This window comes from Myotis daubentonii, chromosome 2 (assembly GCF_963259705.1).
Source record: "Myotis daubentonii chromosome 2, mMyoDau2.1, whole genome shotgun sequence".
Taxonomy (NCBI): Eukaryota; Metazoa; Chordata; class Mammalia; order Chiroptera; family Vespertilionidae; genus Myotis; species Myotis daubentonii.
This window is the reverse complement of record NC_081841.1, coordinates 100389039-100410065: the sequence shown is the minus strand read 5'-3', so window position 1 is coordinate 100410065 and position 21027 is coordinate 100389039. Positions and strand designations below refer to the sequence as shown.

The 21027-nt window shown below is 44.8% G+C and overlaps 1 protein-coding gene and 1 pseudogene across 3 annotated transcripts in view; one reads left to right on the top strand and one right to left on the bottom strand.

The window, feature by feature from the left end:
- Window positions 1-21027, bottom strand: part of ATP8A2 (ATPase phospholipid transporting 8A2) — a 680267-nt gene that overhangs the window by 593185 nt on the left and 66055 nt on the right. For 2 of the 3 annotated variants that reach the window (XM_059684018.1, XM_059684019.1), the window contains exon 2: window positions 9841-9985. The exons of the other annotated variant lie outside the window; for it this stretch is intronic. In XM_059684018.1, coding sequence (XP_059540001.1) covers window positions 9841-9985 — 145 coding nt within the window. The remainder of the gene's footprint in view (window positions 1-9840; window positions 9986-21027) is intronic. 3 annotated transcript variants of the gene reach the window in all.
- On the top strand, window positions 14639-16757 carry LOC132225803 (glyceraldehyde-3-phosphate dehydrogenase-like; annotated as a pseudogene).

The window sequence follows — 21027 nt, the reverse complement described above, 5'->3', positions numbered from 1 at the left end:
GATTGATATGTTCCACATCTACCTCCTACAAAAGTCAACTTGATAAAGACACCACCGCACGGGTCTGTCCTAAACATTTGCTATTTCCTTGGAAACATCAAATACAAAACTGGCCCCAGGCTAACATGCTTTTTCTGTTTCTAAAAATACATTTGAAGAAAGTTCATGTGTTTAATGGTTACCTGAAACACTGAGTGCTGAAGGTCCCCTGATTTACATATCTTTATCTGCAGAATGCCTCAAAAGCCTTGTCCAGGTGTGTAACCCTGATAAAAGTTCTGATTACAAGAATCTCCTATGGCATTAATTGCTGCTGGTATGTATAAATTAAGGACTCTCAATATGCTGTCACATTTATGATCAGAAAATACAGGACAACAGCAGTTGGTGGCTTGGAGATTAACCAAGTGTATCTGCCTCTAATTTAAAAATAGTGAATGGTAACTGTGTGAGGAGATTATATGTTAATTAGCTTCACTGTAGTATTTCACTATATGTATATATATATATATATATATAAAATCACCATGGTATACACCTTAAATACATACAATTTTCTTAAAATATGTAAGCAAACAGATAAATAAAAACAGTGTACACAGAAGAAAATATTGAGGCTGTTTTAAGGTAGGTAACTGGAATGCTTTCAACATAACCAATTACTCTTGATTAGGACTTTTATACACATTTACCTTTGCCAACCTTGACATAGGCAGTTTCTCAAATGAGATATGTAAACCTTAGTTTTTAAAACACTGGTCTTTGCATAAATCAAAAGGAAGTTATGACTATTTCTCAGATGTTTGTATTATTTTTTAAGTTGGAAATAACCTAAGTATTAAGACCAGATCCTACCTAAATTCTGCAGCTTTAAACACTTAAAGGAGAATCATTCCTCCTTAGTGCACTTGGTAATGTTAGTTATCGAATTACACATGCCATCTATCACCACTATGTACAAACTGGTTTTTAAAGATGATTTCTCCTCATTCCACAAGACGGAAATGCCCGCTTGACATTAGGATCCCAGCATCCTCCTATCTAATAAAAGAGAAACATGGTAATTGGCATACGACCGCTACTCTTCCCATTGGCTAATCAGGGCAATATGCAAATTAACTGCCAGCCAAGATGGCGGCCGGCAGCCAGGCAGCTTGAAACTAACATGAGGCTTGCTTGCTTCAGTGACGGAGGACTCCAACGTTCCCCACCTGCCGCTGCAAGCCTCTGAGCTGCAAGCAACTATGTAACAAACATAGAAGCTAAACAAAACCCCAAAAACCTGCCGGGCTTCAGCCAGCAGGATCGCAACATTGTAAGCAAAGGCCAGAAACTTACTTTCAGCAGTGGAGGCCTAAGAGCTGGAGCCAAGCCTCAAAACTAAAGCTGGCCCAGAATTTAAAAAAAAAAAAGGAAAAAAGGAGCGTTTGGGAGTTCAGTCACCCCCAGCCTGAAAACAGCCCTCACCCAGACTGGCCAGGCACCCCAGTGGGGACCCCCACCCTGAAGGGTGTGTGACCAGCTGCAAACAGCCATCATCCCCTCACCCAGGCTGGCCAGGCACCCCAGTGGGGACCCCCACCATGATCCAGGACACCCTTCAGGGCAAACCAGCCGGCACCCACCCATGCACCAGACCTCACCCTATATAGTAAAAGGGTAATATGCCTCCCAGCACCGGGATCAGCGGAGCTGCGAGGCCTCCCGGCACCGGGATCAGCGTGACAGGGGGCAGCGCCCAAACCCCCTGATCGCCCTGTGGCTGTGTGACAGGGTGCGGCGCCCCAACCCCCTGATTGGCCCTGCTCTGTGTGTGACAGGGTGCGGCACCCCAACCCCCCCCCCCCCCACGGGCCCTGCTCTGTGTGTGACAGTGTAGAGCCATAACCTCCCTATCGGCCCTGCCCTGAGTGTGAGAGTGGCGGCACCCCAACCCCCTGATCGGCCCTGCTCTGTGGGTGATAGAGGGCGGCGCCCCAACCCCCTGATGGGCCCTGCTCTGTGCGTGACAGGGTACAGAGCCCCAAGCCCCCTGATGGGCCCTGCTCTGTAAGTGACAGGGGGAAATGCCCCAACCCCCTGATTGGCCCTGCTCTGTGCATGACAGGGGGTGGTGCCGCAACCTCCCCATCGACCCTGCCTTGAGTGTGACAAGGGATGGTGCCCCAACCCCCCAATCGGCCCTACCCTGAGCGTGACTGAGGGTGGCATCACAACCTCCCCATCCGCCCTGCTCTGTGTATGACAGGGGGCGGTGCCCCAACTCCCCAATCGGCCCTGCTCTGAGCCCAACCAGGGGCTGCACCTAGGGATTGGGCCTGCCCTCTGCCACCCAGGAGCAGGCCTAAGCCAGCAGGTCGTTATCCCCCGAGGGGTCCCAGACTGCGAGAGGGCACAGGCCGGGCGGAGGGACCCCCCTCCCCCCCCCCGAGTGCACAAATTTTTGTGCACTGGGCCTCTAGTCCTATCTAATAAAAGAGAAAGATGGTAATTGGCATACAACCGCTACCCTTCCCAGTGGCTAATCAGGGAGATATGCAAATTAACTGTCAGCCAAGATGGCAGCCAGCAGCCAGGCAGCTGATGTGAACAGGGAGGCTTGCTTGCTTCAGTGACGGAGGACTCCAATGTTCACCGCCTGACTTGCCGGCCTCTCAGCTGCAACTCTAAGCAACTATGTTGCAAATATAGAAGCTAAAAAAAACCCCAGAAACCTGCTTTACTCAGCCGGGCTTCAGCCAGCCGGACTGCAACATTGTATCAAATACAGACGGTAAACAAAGGCCAGAAACCTATTTTCAGCAGCTGAGGCCTCAGAGCTAAAGCTGGCCCAGAATAAAAAAAAATTAAAAAAAAATTAAAAAAATAAAAACAGAAAAAAAGGAGCAGTTGGGAGCTTCAGTCACCCGTCAGCCTGAAAACGGCCCTCAGCCCCTCAGCCAGACTGGCCAGGCACCCCAGTGGGGACTCTCACCCTGATCCAGGACACCCTTCAGGGCAAACCAGCCAGCCCCCACCCGTGCACCAGGCCTCTATTCTATATAGTAAAAGGGTAATATGCCTCCCGGCACCGGGATCAGCGTGACTGGGGGCAGCGCCCAAACCCCCTGATCGCCCTGCGGCTCTGTGTGTGACAGGGTACAGTGCCCTAACCCCCTGATCGGCCCTGCTCTGTGTGTGACAGGGTGCAGTGCCCCAACCCCCTGATCGAACCTGCTCTGTGGGTGATAGAGGGCGGCGCCCCAACCCCCCCACCCCACCCCACGGGCACTGCTCTGTGTGTGATGGGGTAGAGCCGTAACCTTCCCATCGGCCCTGCCCTGAGTGTGACAGTGGCGGCGCCCCAACCCCCTGATCGGCCCTGCTCTGTGGGTGACAGCGGGCGGTGCCCAACCCCCCTGATGGGCCCTGCTCTGTGCATGACAGGGGGAGCTCCCCAACCCCCTGATGAACCCTGCTCTGTGTGTGACATGGTACAGAGCCCCAACCCCCCTGATGGGCCCTGCTCTGTGCATGACAGGGGGTGGCGCCGCAAATTCCCTATCGACCCTGCCTTGAGTGTGACAGGGGGCGGTGCCCCAACCCCCCAATTGGCCCTACCCTGAGCATGACTAGGGGTGGCATCGCAACCTCCAGATCCACCCTGCTCTGTGCATGACAGGGGCAGCGCCCCAACTCCCCAATCGGCCCTGCTCTGAGCCCGACCAGGGGCTGCACCTAGGGATTGGGCCTGCCCTCTGCCACCCGGGAGCAGGCCTAAGCCAGCAGGTCGTTATCCCCCGAGGGGTCCCAGACTGCGAGAGGGCACAGGCTGGGCTGACGGACCCCCTCTCCCCCCCGAGTGCACAAATTTTTGTGCACTGGGCCTCTAGTCTATACATATAAAAGCCTAAGTGACCATTACGACTGGTCGGCCAAATGACCAGTCGAGTGGTCGCTATGACACACACTGACAATCAGGGAGCAGACGCTCAATGCAGGAGCTGCCCCTGGTGGTCAGTGCACTCCCACAGCCAACCTCCCGCAGTCCCTTCCCCTGGGATAGGCCCCGGGACTGGGTGAGACAGCCCGATGGCCCTGATCACCGGCCAGGCTGAGGGACCCCACCTGTGCACCAGGCCTCTAGTAATCTTATAAAACAACAATACTGTAAAGTTGGCACACATGCTCAGTTCCCCTTCTACAAAGGCAAAACTCGATTTTAAACTTCTCCTGGCAAAACCAACAAAATGTTCCTACAAATCAACTTTCCTTTAAGTCAACCCACCCTGAAAAAATGCAATAGTATGACCAAATTCAAGTGATTGTTTTAATGCAGGTTTTTGCTAGTTAAAACTCCCACCTGAAACCAATGACTCATTCAAAACAACTATCAATCAACATTCCTAATGTTTTGAAGACCTCATTTCAAACACAGAAGAAAACAGCCTTACAGCCCTGAAAGTCACTATTTCAATGGCATATGATATCACATAAAAAACTGCATCTGCCTGATCAGGATTTCATAAATATTCCGGTAAGTTATTTCACGATATTTTCTGGAAGAAAAAAAAAAGTTTAACTTAACACATTTAAAATTAAAGATTTGCCACCAGGTGTCTCTAAATCGCAAGCTTTTTATACACATTTAATATTTAACTTAAAATGAAATTATATCATTCATAGGAAAGATCCAAAAGGGGGAGACATATACAGATATGAAATACAGCAGTGGTTGCTTAGAGCTGGGGGAGGAAGGGGCAGAGAGATGACAGCTAAAGGCACAGACTTCTTCTGGAAGCCATGAAAATGTCCTCAAATTAACTGTGATGCTATTTTACAATTCTGTGAATGTACTAAAAACAACTGAACTGTACACTTTAGATGGGTGAACTATATTTCAATAAAGCTGTGGAAATATTTAAAAGAAGATATTGTATACTTCAGGCAAAAGGGGCCTTGTTAGGTAGACATATAATACCATCCTTGACAAGTATATGTACTTTGCAATATTCCATTAATCACTATTCCTAGAGCATGAAGAAAGTTATTATTGTTCTCAAGATCCTGGAAAATTAATGCCTAGGAGAAAAAGACCATGTCATACTTCTCCATAATTATGATAAAGAAGTTTCTCATTGAAAACTTCAACTTGCCACAGCTTCAGACCAAACATATTATTTTCAGTGTCAGCGACATCATTTCCATGGCATAGACACTGCCAGAATTTCAAAGAATTGCTTGGAATTTGGAATTACCAGGTTACCCATTCCCCTGTAGTCTATAGTTAACCATCTCTGGTGACCTTCTTGCTCCTACTCACCAGGCCCAGCCTCTTTCCTGGATACACTAGTCCAAACATTAACTCTAGAGCTTTATTTCCTGTCCTGAATTTACCACACCAACCCTCAATGACCCCCTCCGACACCCAGCAGCCACCTCTGTCTTTAGCAAACTTTGATATCTTCCTTGAATTCAAAATGCCAGTTGCTCATGAAAGTAGGCACAAGCAACTGCCATGATCCTCACAGTTCCAAGCCAGAAAGTGACTGGAGTGGGGAAGGTAAGTGAGAAAACTGCCCTATCCTGAGGTGGATAGCTTCCAACTAATTCCATGAATTAGCATTAGCTTCATCGGTCACACGTGGTCCCTTGTCTTCAAAAAGATCAATTTAGAAGCAAACAATCTGGGATAAACACTCCATGCCCAGCCTCCAAAAAAACAAACAAACAAAAAACATTAATCTTTTCTCAAGAAAAATTATATTAAGGGAAAAAATACTTTATCAACTCCCTTTTATGAAAACTCTCCTTTTAATAACTTTATCAACTTTTAGCAAACATTAAAGAGACTCATTTTTAAAAATCAATATTTTTATGAAACTTGACTTCAGCAATATGAAAGTGCTAAAATAATGTGGCTTATCATTTTTATAAAATCCTTAAACTATAATGCCAAGAAGCTTTATAATAAATCCCTTAATAAACTATAGGTCACATCACCATTAGCAATTCCTATTTAAATATACAGTTGAGGTGAAACAAATATTCAAAAGCCATTTTACAGAACAGCAGGGGGCACAAATCAAACTGTAAAACAGGTAGTTTGATTTGTACTTGTTTGAGGTGGGGAGAAATCAATGTGGGAATGTACAGGTTGGCTAGGAATAAAGTAGGTAGATATAAATTATTCTATTTAAAGCGTTGTGTAAGTGAATAATTGAATTAGTTGACATGTAGTAAATATTAAAATTTATAGAATTTCTGAGCTCATCACTTAAACTATGAACATAAATTTCAGAATGTACTGAATAGGATCCAAGAAATTAAAATGTGCCCCCAGTGGGGGTGTGCAGGAGGCAGCTGATCGGTGTTTCTCTCTCATCGCTGTTTCTAACTCTATCCCTCTCCCTTCCTCTCTGTAAAAATCAATAAAATATATATTTTTTAAAAGTGACTCTTCAATTCCATAACCTTATACCAGGGGTGGGCAAACTTTTTGACTCAAGGGCCACAATGGGTCTTAAACTGGACCGGAGGGCCGGAACAAAAGCATGGATGGAGTGTTTGTGTGACCTAATATAAATTCTAAGTAAACATTATTACATAAAAGGGTACGGTCTTTTTTTTTTTTTTTTTTTAGTTTTATTTATTTCAAACGGGCTGGATCCGGCCCACGGGCCATAGTTTGCCCACGGCTGCCTTATACAGTATAAATATTTTTACAAATAAATTTTAGCTTTTTATTTTTTTAAAATATTTTTACTAGAGGCCCGGTACACAAAATTCATGCACTGTGGGGGGTGTCCCTCAGCCCATCCTGCACCCTCTCCAATCTGAGACCCCTCAGGGGATATCCGACTGCCAGTTTAGGCTCGATCCCTGTGGGCAGTTGGATATTCCTCTCACAATCCGGGACTGCTGGCTCCCAAGTGCTCGCCTGCCTGCCTGCCTGATTGCCCCTAACCACTCCCCTGCCAGCCTGATCATGCCTAACTACTCCCTTGACAACCTGATCGCCCCCAACTGCCCTCCCCTGCTGGCCTGATCGCCCCTAACTGCCCTCCCCTGCCAGCCTGGTCCCCCCAACTGCCCTCCCCTGCCAGCCCGGTCGCTCCTAACTGCCCTCCCCTGCCAGCCTGGTCACCCCTAACTGCCCTCCCCTGCTGGCCTGATTGCCCACAACTGCCCTCCCCTGCCGGCCATCTTGTGGCAGCCATCCTGTGACCACTTGGGGCGGCCATCTTGTGTGAGGGTGTGACAGTCAATTTGCATATTAACTCTTTATTATATAGGATTAATTTCAGAGAGAGAGGGAGAGGGAGAGGGAGAGAGAGACAGAAACATCAATGATGAGAGAGAATCATTGATTGGCTGCCTCCTGCATGCCCCCTACTGGGTATTGAGCCCGCAACCTGGGCATGTGCCCTTTACCAGAATCAAACCCGGGACCCTTCAGTCCACAGGCCAATGCTCTATCCACTGAGCCAAACCAGGTAGGGAGAAATTTTATCTTTTTAAAAGTCATTCAATATAAACATATTAGAAGGTATAAGGAAATGGAACTATATTGGCAGTACAGGATTCTAAATGATTTCAAATATTTTCACACAAGTTGTGTGACCATCACCCCAAATGAAACTTGACATACATTACCAGTCATTCCCCCTTACCCAGCCCTAGGAACCACTAAACTATCTTCTGTCTCAGTAGATTTGCCTCTTCTGGGTATTTCTTTTCTTTTTTCTTTTTTTTATTGATTAAGGTATTACATATGTGTCCTTACCCCTCATTCATGCCCTCACCCTCACCCCCTGTTGTCTGCGTCCATTGGTTATGCTTATATGCATGCATACAAGTCCTTTGGTTGATCTCTCCCTCTTCTGGGTATTTTTTATAAATGAAATCATATAAAAGCACACCTCATTTTAATGCACTTTGCTTTATTACATTCCACAGATGTTACGTCTTTTACTAATTGAAGACAAGAACCTCTGCCAGCAAAAAGATTAGGACTCATTTTATTGTAATACTTAATCACTTATAGTGGTGGTCCAGACTGAACCCACAACATCTCCGGGGAATGCCTGTAATCATAGGCCTTTTGTTACTGGCTTCTTTCACTTAGCATGTTTTCAAGGTTCACCCATGTTGTAGCATATATCACTACTTAATTCCTTTTATGATCAAATAATATTCCATTGTATGACTATACCACATTTTATTCATTCGTCCATCAGTTGATAGACATTTTAATTGTTTCCACTTCTTTACTATTATGAACAATGCTGCTATGAACATTTTTGAACATTTGTGTATAGTTTTTGTGTGGACATGTTTTCATTTCTCTTTGTTATTTAAACCTAGAAGTAGAATTACTGGATCATATGGTAACTTTACACTTAACCTTTTGAGTAACTGCCAAACTGTTATCCAAAGTAGCTACACCATATTTCATTCCCAGCAGCAATGTATGAAGATTCCAATTTCTCCATATCCTCATCAACAGTTGTTATTGTCTTTTTGGTTAGAGCTATCCTAGTGTGTGAAATGGTAACTCATTGTGGCTGATGCTCTGTATCTTAAACCAAGCCATTCATTATTTGAATTTGGCCTCAGCTATTCTTCTAAGCTACACTTTTAAGTATACAATGTCCCAATGATCATTCTTAAAACCCCAAATAAAGCCAGGATAATCTAACATTCTCTTAATAAATGAAGGTATCAAGTCCATGTAATATGCACCATTATTCTATTCCAAATCCTATCAAGCTACATTAATGTCCCACAGCCAATTGTTTCTAAATAAAGATGTCAGGCTAAGCAGCCTATACAGGTGCTACTGCTATAGTGGAATACTTAAAACACATAACAACAGCAAAGTTTTAACCAGAGCTTTCTAGAAAGAACATTGAATTGGAATTCAGGTTTGTCAATAATCTATGTGTAACCTGACCAATCACTTAACTTCTCTACACCTGAACTTGGTATTCTGAGCCACTCACAGAACTACATCCTTTGAAGTCACCCGCAGAGATAATGTTATCTAAGCCTAAAAATTTAATGAAATTTGAAAACGTGTTAACACCCGTGCCTAATGATCTAGCTTTGCACAGCAGAAAGAATTTGAGCCGTAGTAGTCAGACAGGCTGGGTTCTATTTCCAGCTCTGCCATTCAGTGGCTATATGACCATAGATACATTATTTAATGCCTTGCTATCTCGGTTTCCTGATCTTATTGTAATAATGCCTTCTTCAGGAGGTTATGAGGATTTATAAAGCTAGTATAGCTAAAGCATCTGATACAGTGGGCAGCAAATAGTAGACACAAGCTAGCTTCCATTCATCTTTCTGCTAACTCTGGGCAAAGTTTCCCAGCAAACAAAGACCTCTTAATAAATGTCCGGGGCCATTTAGAGTTGAATGTGAATCCTTCTGACCTGTGGGATTCCTTTATAAAGCAGATCCCCACACTATGGTCTATAAATTGCTAAGAAGAGTTATCAACTGTATTAAAACAGGATTTGGGGTGCAGGGGGTGGTTCTTGGAAGGGAGTTCAGGGATGAAAAATAGGAGACCTCATTTTGAATAAAAACTTCCTTGGGACTCACATTGCCTAAGCAAGGAATAGATGCAAAGGAGAGAAAAGTGAAGGCTCAATACATATGACCCCATTGGAAAAGCAGGTGGAGACTGCTGGCTCTAGGGGAAGGGGGAGGGGGAGGGTAGTGTAAGGGGCTGGAGGAAGCAGACAGGGGTGGGGGCTGGCTAGGTGCATAGTAAAGCTAACAAGAGGAAGGTGAGCCCCATCCCAGCTGTGAATTCACTGCTTCTTGGGTCTCTCAGCCGCCTTCTCTTACCTGATCTGGTTGTCACGGAATTTGTTGAGATGCGGTTGGTTGAGGTAAATGGTGCGGGCTGGTGTCTCCAGCTGGTCTCCAACAGACGTGGCCCGGGACATCTCATCATCTGCCTTTTTATAGCCCGAAGAAGGACGAACAGGTCCTGCAGAGATGAGGCGCAGGCAGAAAACACAGCACAAAGAAGTCACACCAGGCAAGAGCAGCCGAGAGCCAGGCTGTGCGCGGGCGGGCGGGGTCCAGAGGGGAAAGGATGCTTGGGGCGATGCAGGGCCCGCCCTTATACCTTGGCTCCCCCTGGAGACCCGCCGCGCAGCTGCTCCCGACTCCTCCCCGCCCCCTCCCCGTGCTCCTCCCTCCCCGCTGTCCCTTGGGGCCAAGGAGGCAGCCTCTCCGCTGGTGGGCGCTGCGCCGCCCAGCCCGGCCCCTCCAGCGCTCGCTCCCTTGCTCTCTCCCCTCCGCCTGGCTGCAGCCCGCGCGGCAGGTGCAGGCGAGGGTGCTGCTGCCGGCTGCTGGGGGCCAGCGAGGAGGGCAGAGGCCCGAGCCTGCTGCCTGGTGAGTTTCCCCCTCCAGGCCCAGGGTTTGAGCTCTGGTACTAGGTTTTCTTGGCTTCTTGGATTGTGTGTAGGAACAAAAGGACGGCAGCAAAGGGGATGCGCCTTGCATTCAGTTACCACAGGAAGAGGTGGTGAAAGGAGATATCTCTGCGCTCTAAAAATGAAATTCCCAGCCTCGGTGTGAAGGGCTTGCTCCATGGTTGTCTCGAATCAACCAGCTGCTGTTCTCCCCAGACGTGCCTGACAACCTGATTGAAGTAGCTTCATCAATCCGCTTAGCGACAGATGTGTGATCTTTCATTTCATTGCTCAAGTTACTGTTTCAAGTGGTTAAGACAATGCAAGTCTATCTTCTTAAGATTTAATTTCAGTCCTAGAATCAAGCCCCTCTCCCTGTGCTCAGCCTCCCCATGCCCTTCACTTTAGGAGATATCGGCATGGAGAACAATGATATACCCATTACAAAAACTGCTACATACAGGCGCGCACAGATGATTTAACCACATCTCCAGCTACAAAGCAGTACCCCTCAAGTAGAAGGGGCCACCCACCCCAGGAACTGACTTTTGGGAAGGAGCGCCTGAAGTAAACAGAAAAACGCCCTCCAGATGAAGCCTTCCCCCCTTTCCTTAAATATATATTTGCTGTAATATCTGCCATGCTTTCCACCTACTAAAGAAATGCATGCTGCTTATTATTAAAGAAACTGACAACTCATTTCAATAAACATCCACTTCGCAGCTACAAAGAATGTTCATTGACAGAGAAACATTTTGAAACAGAAAGTTTGGGCTACTTAAGTGTCTCATCTTTTTAAAGTGATGAGAATCACATTGTAATCTCAGTGTAAGAGGGACAACCACAACATAAAATTGGTTACTGAGAGCTGACATACTGTCCTGATCCCTGGTCCCCCAGGCCAGGTATGAATCCACAGCGCCCTGCCTGTTCCTTGTTCCAGCACCCCACCCTCCCGTCCTGCCTTCCTCGCCCCCAGCCTTCCATTCTCTGGGGTCCCTCTGGCTCCACAGGACACTGCTCAGTCCTCTGCTTATAGATAAGGGGCAGCAAGAGTTCCTACTTCAATACTGGCTGGCCCGCCGCTCTGGCTCCCAGACTTGAATCAGAGGAGGCTGGTTTCTAAAGCGCTGGCTGATTTAAGGCAGATGGGGAATATCTTTGCAACTAGCCTACATGAAAGTACTGCTTTTCTCTCTGCCCACTTATCCTGCTTCATTTTTCTCCACAGTGTTTATCATCATGACCTGACATTACTTATTTATGGTCCTCCCATGGCTAAGAGCAGAAGCTCCAGGAGGCAGGAACATGTTTTGTTGTTGTTGTTGTTAGTTGGTTTTTTCAATCCTCTCTCGAGGATATTTTTTCCATTGATATTTTAAAGAGAGTGGAAAGGAGGAAGAGAGGGGGGGGAGGGAGAGAGACATCTATGTGAGACAGACACATCAATTGGTTGCTTCCTGCTCAAGCCCTGACCGGGACCAGGGATTGCACCTGCAATGGAGGTATGTACCCTTGGCTGGGAATTGAACCCACGACCCTTCGGTCTGTGGGCCGATGGTCTAACCACTGAGCGACTCGGCCAGGGCAACAGGGACATGTTTTGTTCACTGCAGTGACCTCAGCACTTGGACCAGTGCCTGGCACATAATGAGTATTCATATGTGCTTGAATAAGCCATTTTTGCCCAAGTCTTATAAAGGGTCACTTTGAATCCTCCAGGCAGAGATGCAGTGATATGCACAGAGGGCCCAAACTCCACGTTCCTCTAGTGTCAAAATTGTTCACTGGGAGACTGTGTTCACTTACTGGCTCTCAACTCCGGCTGCACATACTGTCACCGAGAGAGTTCCCACAAGTCACTGGTTCCTGGCCCAACCCTAACAGGTTCTGTTTAGTTTTGTTTTTAAAGCTCTTTAAGTGATACTAATGGACAGTCACAGCTGAGAGTCACTTGTTAGATGCTGCTGGGAACACAAAAACAAAAGATCTGGCTCTGGCTCTCTTCAGTGTTAACCAGTATAACCATGGTTGCCAGTGTGCCTCAGTTTATGACCAAGTGACTAAGAGTGGGTTGAACATGCTGAGGAGGGTCAGAGGTCAGCAGCATTTTTGTGCTTGGAGTAGGATCAGAAGGCAAGTACAGATATAAGAGCATTAAAGTAGGGGGATAGTTTACATTAGGAGAGAGGAGGGCATTGTAGGGAAGGGCCAGAAAAGCATAAGCAGGGCTGAATACACAAAATGCATTAGGAGCCAATACAAAAACAAACAAAGGAAAACCAGCAGTAGAGGACCAGATTAGAAACAAGTAGAAAGGAAGCTCAGAAAAACATAACCCATGCTCAGACTGTGGGTGACTTAAATAACCCAGGGGAAAAGCTTGAACTTCATCCTAAAGGTCACATGAAGCCACAGGAGGTTTATAAGCAGGAGAGAGATGCACCTGGTAGTGATGTACAAGAAGGAGAAAAAAGAGGGGAGAATCTATATAATAAAAGCCTAAGCGACCATTACAGAGGAACGACTGGAATGACTGGTGGCCATGATGCACACTGACCACCAGGGGGCAGATGCTCAATGCAGGAGCTGCCCCCTGGTGGTCAGTGCGCTCCCACAGGGGAAGCGCCGTTCAGCCAGAAGCCGGGCTCACGGCTGGCAAGCATAGTTGCCATGGCAGGAGCCTCTCCCGACTCTGCGGCAGCAGGCACAGCGGGCCAGGTTGAGCATGAGCCGCACAGCGCCTGGCCCCGATTCAGGCTCCTCCCTGGCCGCCTGCCACTTGGCACACTGCTACATCCCCCAAGGGGTCCTGGACTGCGAGAGGGTGCAGCCTGGGCTGAGGAATCCACTTCCCCCAGTGCACGAATTTTGTGCACCAGGCCTCTAGTTTATAGATAAGGAGATCAGGTAAAAAATGAACTCTACAATCTAGAAGCAAGATGATAAAAGCATGAATTAAAATGGAAAACAGAAAAAAGCATGATCATGAGACACATCTCAAAAGAAAATGCTACAAGATCTTTTTTTGGATTGAATGAGAAAAGAAAAAACAATAGATCATTGGGACTTGAAGAGGAAAAGACTGGCATGTGTATACACACACACAAAACATCACTGATAGAAATAAGAATGGAAACCATAGATTTTTCAAATAAGGATTTAAATGCTTTATAATAAATATTGGGCAGAAAAAATATTGAAACAAGCAATTAGTGATGACAAACATAATGCATCAGGCCAGCTCATCGTTCTGTATTAACAGAGCCAGACCTTACATTGTATTCTTGATAGAAATAGTTATAGTTGCCTAACTAAGACTCAGATAACTTTATTCTACATCAATGGCCTCATCCTGACCCAACCTGCTTTGGAGACAAACATTAATATTTGCAAAATAACACAAATTTGTTGCAAATGCATTGCCTAGGAAGACACTATTCCATATATAGCAAAACACATTATGACTAAGGCTTCAAATTCAGACTCATGAGATGAATCGTGAGTCAACACGTCTTGAAAATACCACCGTACAAAATGAGAGTATATGCTTACAACTCCCCACATAAGCAAGTACAGTGTCAGCAGTTAGTGAGAGTTCAGTAAATATCTATTGAGAAAGAAACCAAAGTGAAAGGAAAAAATAAAGAGAAACAAGAGTTGGTAAATGGACTAACACTAAGTTTGTTGCAAAGTGGAAATGCAGAAAGACAGCTGACATCCAAAGCCATGAGGGCCTAGCAGCCATTTCTGCACAGGAGCCTCTTACACAAACTGCACTTCATGGAGAAGCCTGCATTAAACTTGCCTGCCTCTGCTTTGAACTACCTGCCTGCATTGTTTCTGAGCCAGCCCTTATAAAGAAGTTCCTAGAATCCTATTTCAACCAATAGGCCTGAGCTTTCTTCCATCCATTCGACGCTGCATAGCCCCGCCAACCACAGTGGCTCTATTCTGACCAATCAGGACTGTTTGAATCAATCAAACTGCAAGGACTTGGAGTCCTCATTTGCACCAGGACAGACCAATCAGGGACCAGGGGTGGGGACTTCTGTCTGCATAAGCCAGCTCCCCTCTGACTCTGGGAGTGCACTTTCCCTTTCCACCCCAGACTAAAGAGTGTTTCCCCAGCTAAGCTGAAACACAGAAGATGTCTTACTGGAGCAGAGCAGAGAGGAGCAGATCACTGCAGGCCAGAGAAGACTACAGCAGAGTGGCACAGAATGGAGCAGACGAAAGCACAGCACAGCGCAAAGCAGGAGGGTAAGGAACAGAGCAGAGCAAATCATCGAGGAGCACAGCAGAGCAGCTAAGCTGTAGAGGGGCGTGGCCCTAGGGCTGCCACACAGCCAGCCATGTTGTATCACAATTGAGCTGTTCTGCACTAAAGTTTCCTTCTTCACTCTGCCCCAAATTGGGGATTCCTGTCGGCATGAAATTGGTGCCAACAACCATCAGAGGGCAATGCTAATGAGGTGACTCATTGGGGGCCCCTAGACCTTTTTAGAAGGGGACTGACCGTACCAGAAAAGCTAACCAGGAGATTAGAGGGTTTGGGTTTCAGCCAGTTGATATCAGACTGACTTCCTGACTATGGGGAGGGGAGGAGATTGAGTTCAATCATGTGGCCAATGATCCAATTAATAATGCCTATGTAATGAAACTCCAGGAAAAACTATGGACACCAAAGCTCAGGTGACATATCCTAAAGACGTGGAAGTTTCACATGTGAAATCCTCCAAGACCTGGCCTTAAGTGTCTCTCCATTTATCTGGTCCTGATTTGTATCCTTTATGATACAACTGTAATCACAAGTATAGTGCTTTTCTGAGTTCTTGGAGTTATTCTAGCTTATTATTGAAATTAATAAAAATATTGAGGGCATGATTCTCTGTTCCTCCTGTTCGTCAGACAGCTGTGTCTTCCGGCGCAGGGCCAGCCACAACCCTAAGACACGACGGTGAAGGCCAAAGTGAATGGATTTGGCCATATTGGGCACCTGGTCACCAGGGCTGCTTTTAATTCTGGCAAACTGGATATTCAATGACCCCTTCATTGGCCTCAACTACATGGTCTACGTGTCCAAGTAGGATTCTACTCATGGCAAATTCAAAGGCACAGTTAAGACTGAGAATGTTGCCGGGGACCAAGATCAACAGTAATTGATATAAATGTGAGGAGTCTGTCAGAAGGCTGACCAGGACTCCTTTTGATATTCACAGGGTGAATATCTACATTTTATTACCTGCTGCTGACTCAATGGCCTAAAGCAAACTCCCCCAAGACCTGACAATCTTACTGTTTGCTAAATATTACCATTGATATGTCTGTTTGCATTCCTAAAGGCAATTGTGTATTCTAGCTAATAAAAGCAGCTGGGAATGGAGCACCGGAGAGAGCTTGACTGCTATGGTTAGGCTGTCCTCTGGTTCCCCCGGTAATTAAAAAATTAATATTCCATCTTGTGTATCATTTGTGCGTCAGCCCTCCCTCCAAGTCTTTGAACCCACAAAAGCCACGCTGGCCGTGGACTCTCGCAGAACGGGAAGCTTATCATCAATGGAAAGTCCATCTCCATCTTCCAAGAGCAAGATCCCGCCAACATCAAATGGGGTGATGCTGGTGCTGAGTATGTTGTGGAGCCCACCAGTGTCTTCACTACCATGGAGAAGGCTGGGGCTCACTTGAAGGGTGTAGCCAAGAGTGTCATCATTTCTGCCCCTCCTGCGGATGCCCTCATGTTTGTGATGGGTGTGAACCATGACAAATATGACAACTCCCTCAAGATTGTCAGCAATGCCTCCTGCACCACCAACTGCTTGGCCCCCCTGGCCAAGGTCATCCATGACAACTTTGGCATCGTGGAGGGACTCATGACCACAGTCCATGCCATCACCGCCACCCAGAAGACCATGGATGGCCCCTCTGGAAAGCTGTGGTAGATGGCTAAGAGGCTTCCCAGGACATCATCCCTGCTTCTACTGATGCTGTCAAGGCTGTAGGCAAAGTCATCCCTGAGCTGAATGGGAAGCTCACTGGCATGGCCATCTGTGTCCCCACCCGCAGTGTGGCGGTTGTGGATCTGACCTGCTGACCAGAGAAAGCTGCCAAATACAGTGACATCAAGAAGGTAGTGAAGCAGGCATCAGTGGGCCCTCTCAAGGGCATACTGAGGATCAGGTTGTCTCCTGTGACAGTGACACCCACTCCTCCACTTTTGATGCTGGGGCTAGCATTGCCCTCAATGACCACTCTGTCAAGCTCATTTCCTGATATGACAATGAATTTGGCTACAGCAACAGGGTGGTGGACCTTATGGTCCACATGGCCTCCAAGGAGTAAGAGAGGCCCTCAGCTGCTGGGGAGTCCTTACCCCAAATCGATCCCTCAATACACTGAGAACCTCCTGACCTCCACAGTTTCCATCCTGGACCCCCTGAAGAAGGGGAGAGGCTTAGGTAGCCCTACCTTATCATGCACCATCAATAAAGTTTACTGTATCTGCCCCAAAATTGAGGGAGTAATAGAAACCCTTGAATTTGTAGCCAGTTGGTCATAAGTGTGGGTGGCCTAGGAACCCCAGAGCTTGCACCTGGTGTCTGAAGTGAGGCCACTTTTGTAGAGAACTGTGCCCTGAACCTGTAAAGTTGGACTTAACTCTGGGCAGTTAGTATTAGAACTGCATTGCAGACATTACTCTGTGAACTCTAGAATGATAGAGCCAAAAGGAAAACCTTATTAACAATCGCAAAAGTATATTAAGTCAATTGAAAGATAGAAGCCAGAGCTGCAGAAACTTGAATCTGATTCTCCTTCCATTAGAACAGGCTCCTTCTGTGAGCTTCAGCAAGTCAGCTACATCTGAGCTTGGTTTCTTCATGTTTAAAATAGAAATCGATTCTGTAAATCAAGGGTTGGCAAACTTTTTCTGTAGAGTCAAGTAGTAAATATTTTAGGCTTTGGACCCCATTCTCTCTCTCTCTCTCTCTCTCTCTCTCTCTCTCTCTCTCTCTCTCTCTCTCGTTTGTTTATTTGTTTGTCTAAGACATAACTCTTAAAATGTAGAAGCCATTTCTCACTCACAGGCTAGATCTGGCCCATCCATAGCGCATAGTTTGCTGACTCCTTATATAAACAAAGTTCTTTCACAATTAACAACCAGATTATATGCCAACTCCCATCTCAAGGAAATATTAGATTAAAAATGTCTTCAAATCAATAAGACATGACATAAAATTCCTAGAAAATAGGTGTTCAGAAGTTGGTTACATGTTTTTCCTAATTTATTTAAATACAAAAAGTATGTTAGGTAGTTTCCTCTTTGCGCTCAGAAAATTTTGCAGGAAAACAGTATAACCATCATGGAGCTTTGTGACAAGAGGCATATGTACATACACACACACACACACACACACACACACAGACTTTCAAGCTCAACTCTGGTGTCTACCTGGCATTTATGTTTCATAATCCTTCAGAACACAGGCACAGATAGTCCAGTGGCTGGGCAAGCACTTGGGCTATTTCTCTAATCAAACACACACGATGAAAATGCTGTACAAATGCAAAATGTGATTATTCTAGCTCTGGAAGACATGATTTGGAGGTCTTTTCTAGACCCCCACTTTGCACAAACCACAGTCACCATAGGTGTGAATAAGAAGACAAAGAAACTAAGCAAGGATTTGAAAAAGCAGTTATATTGAAATAAAGCTGCGCATGTTTCAAATTATCTAGCTACCTAGGTCAAACAAGTTACCATAAGAAGACATTTTAAGCTATAATATCTGAAAATAATTGTGCTAGAACAGTGCATGTTGACATCTTAGTTGGCCTCAGTAACTGTGACAATGAGATAAACTTTCTGATTTGAATTTTACTATCAGCTTCTAAGAATAACTTTCAATCAGAGTTTTGAAAAAAAGTTATCTTAAGCAAAAATTTAAAAGTCAAAAGCAAATGATCTAAACAACTTGATCTGTTTTATAGGAAGATAAAAATTACTAAAGTCAATCCCCCAATAAAGAATTCCTTGAAAGGAATATAAGATGTATCTACATGAAATATACAACAATTAATCCTCAACAGAACCTCGTTCTAGGTAATGCATTGGCCTAATTCAGTACTCTCACTGTCCCCACTATTATGGATATACACATCTGTCACATGGCTGATCCCTTAGGTGAAAAATTCAGACTTACAATAAATACAAAGCTACTGAATTCTATGAAACCCTCACATACCTCATATAATGAACTCATCACAGCTACTATACCAGATGTGACAATGAACTCAAGTCTAATCCAAAGTCATAATCCCACCTCCAACTTGATGAAATGTAAGAACAAATCTCTTAATCTTCCTGACCCAAGGACTAATATGCTTTCCTGAGAAGTATTAGATATAGCTAACAAAGATACTATAAACTTTACTAAAGATTCTATTAGTGTATTAACTCATATGGCTGTGGTTGTCAAATGAAAAGTTACAGTACCAAAGAGTAATTGTTAAATATCGAAACATCAGCTACTACAATGCCTCAAAGCATACACAACCCTCTTTTTGTCAAGAGTCATTTTTCGCCGAAACCGGTTTGGCTCAGTGGATAGAGCGTCGGCCTGCGGACTCAAAGGTCCCAGGTTTGATTCCGGTCAAGGGCATGTACCTGGGTTGCGGGCACATCCCCAGTAGGAGATGTGCAGGAGGCAGCTGATCGATGTTTCTCTCTCATCGATGTTTCTAGCTCTCTGTCCCTCTCCCTTCCTCTCTGTGAAAAATCAATAAAATATATTAAAAAAAAAAGAGTCATTTTTCTCGTGTTGGCCAGGTAGTTCCGTTGGTTAGAGGGTGATCCCCATAAGCCAAAGTTGCAGGTTTGATCCCTGGTCATACAAGAATCAACTAATGAATGAATAAATAAGTGGAATAACAAATTGATGTTTCTCTCTCTCTCTCTCAAAATTAATAAACAAAAAAGTTTTTTAAGGAGAGTCCTTTTTCCCAAGTATCTCTGTATTTACTCACTTTATATTCCAACAAGCAGTTCTTTTAACTGGCCCACTTATAAGACTCAATTTTGTGTTGCAGGTCACAAGGGCCACCCATGTCCACCATTCCCTTCTAAACATATTATTCCTATAACTCATAATTCTAAATCAAATCCCATAATTTCCATGCATATATGCGTGCGCGCACGCACACACACACACACACACACATGCACACACACACAAGTTACTTACATATTGCATTAACTAACCCAAAGAACTTTTCCTATTGTGTGTCACAGTTAATATTGAAAAGTATTTGTTATGTTAAGGTTGCTCTCAAATTTTTATCATTGAGAGAAACTGTATGGCAAGGATCCTGTCTATTACCCAAACAAGTAGAAACATCCCCAGACTATAGTAATGGTAAGTATGTACAGTAATGAATAACCCAAGTCCAGAAAGCACAGAGAACCCCAAACAAAAGGAATCCAAAGAGGACCACACCAAGACACATCATAATTAAAATGCCAAGAGCAAAAGACAAGGAGAGAATCCTAAAAGCAGCAAGAGAAAGAAAGTCAATTACCTACAAGGGAGTACCCATATGACTGTCAGCTGATTTCTCAACAGAAACTATGCAGGCCAGAAGGGAGTGGCAAGAAATATTCAAAGTGATGAATAGCAAGAACCTACAACCAAGATTACTTTATCCAGCAAAGCTATCATTCAGAATTGAAGGTCAGATAAAGAGCTTCACAGATAAGAAAAAGCTAAAGGAGTTCATCACCACCAAACCAGCATTATATGGAATGCTGAAAGGTATTCTTTAAGAAGAGGAAGAAGAAAAGGGTAAAGATAAAAATTATGAACAACAAAAACATATCTATCAACAAGTGAATCTAAAAATCAAGTGAATAAAAACTCTGATGAACAGAGTAAACTGGTGAATATAATAGAATCAGGGGCATAGAAAGGGAGTGAACTGATAATTCTTGGGGGGTAAGGGGTATGGGGGGTGTGGGAAGAGACTGGACAAAAATTGTACACCTATGGATGAGGACAGTGGGTGGGGAGTGAGGGCGGAGGGTGGGGTGGGAACTGGGTGGAGAGGAGCTATGGGGGGAAAATAATCTGAACAATAAAGATTTATTTTTTAAAAATAAATAAATAAATAAATAAAAAGTATATACTGTCTTAATAATTTTTATATTTATTACATGTTGAAATATTTGGTATATACTAATATTAAATGAAATATACTATTAAAGTATAAATATGCTCACATTATATGTCTATTTGGCAGCACTGGATTAACAGTTATAACTTCATTATTAATAATTATGTTACCCCTCATCTGCTTCTTACCTGTTGACACCCCCCACAGCCCTCCCAACCCTCATTAAACCTACAGCTTGTATCTAAAGAAGAAAAAGTAATTTCAATACCAGCTGCAGGAACATTTAACAGGGAAGATAGACCTATACCCAAATCATGGCATTCTCAGCTGTACTCACTCCACCTAGCCATAACAGCCCTCTGGCAAACTCTCCATCCAGCTGTGATTTAGGAAACAAATGTTTCTAGAGAAATCCAAGAGAATATATTAAAGTTTTTCACTAAAA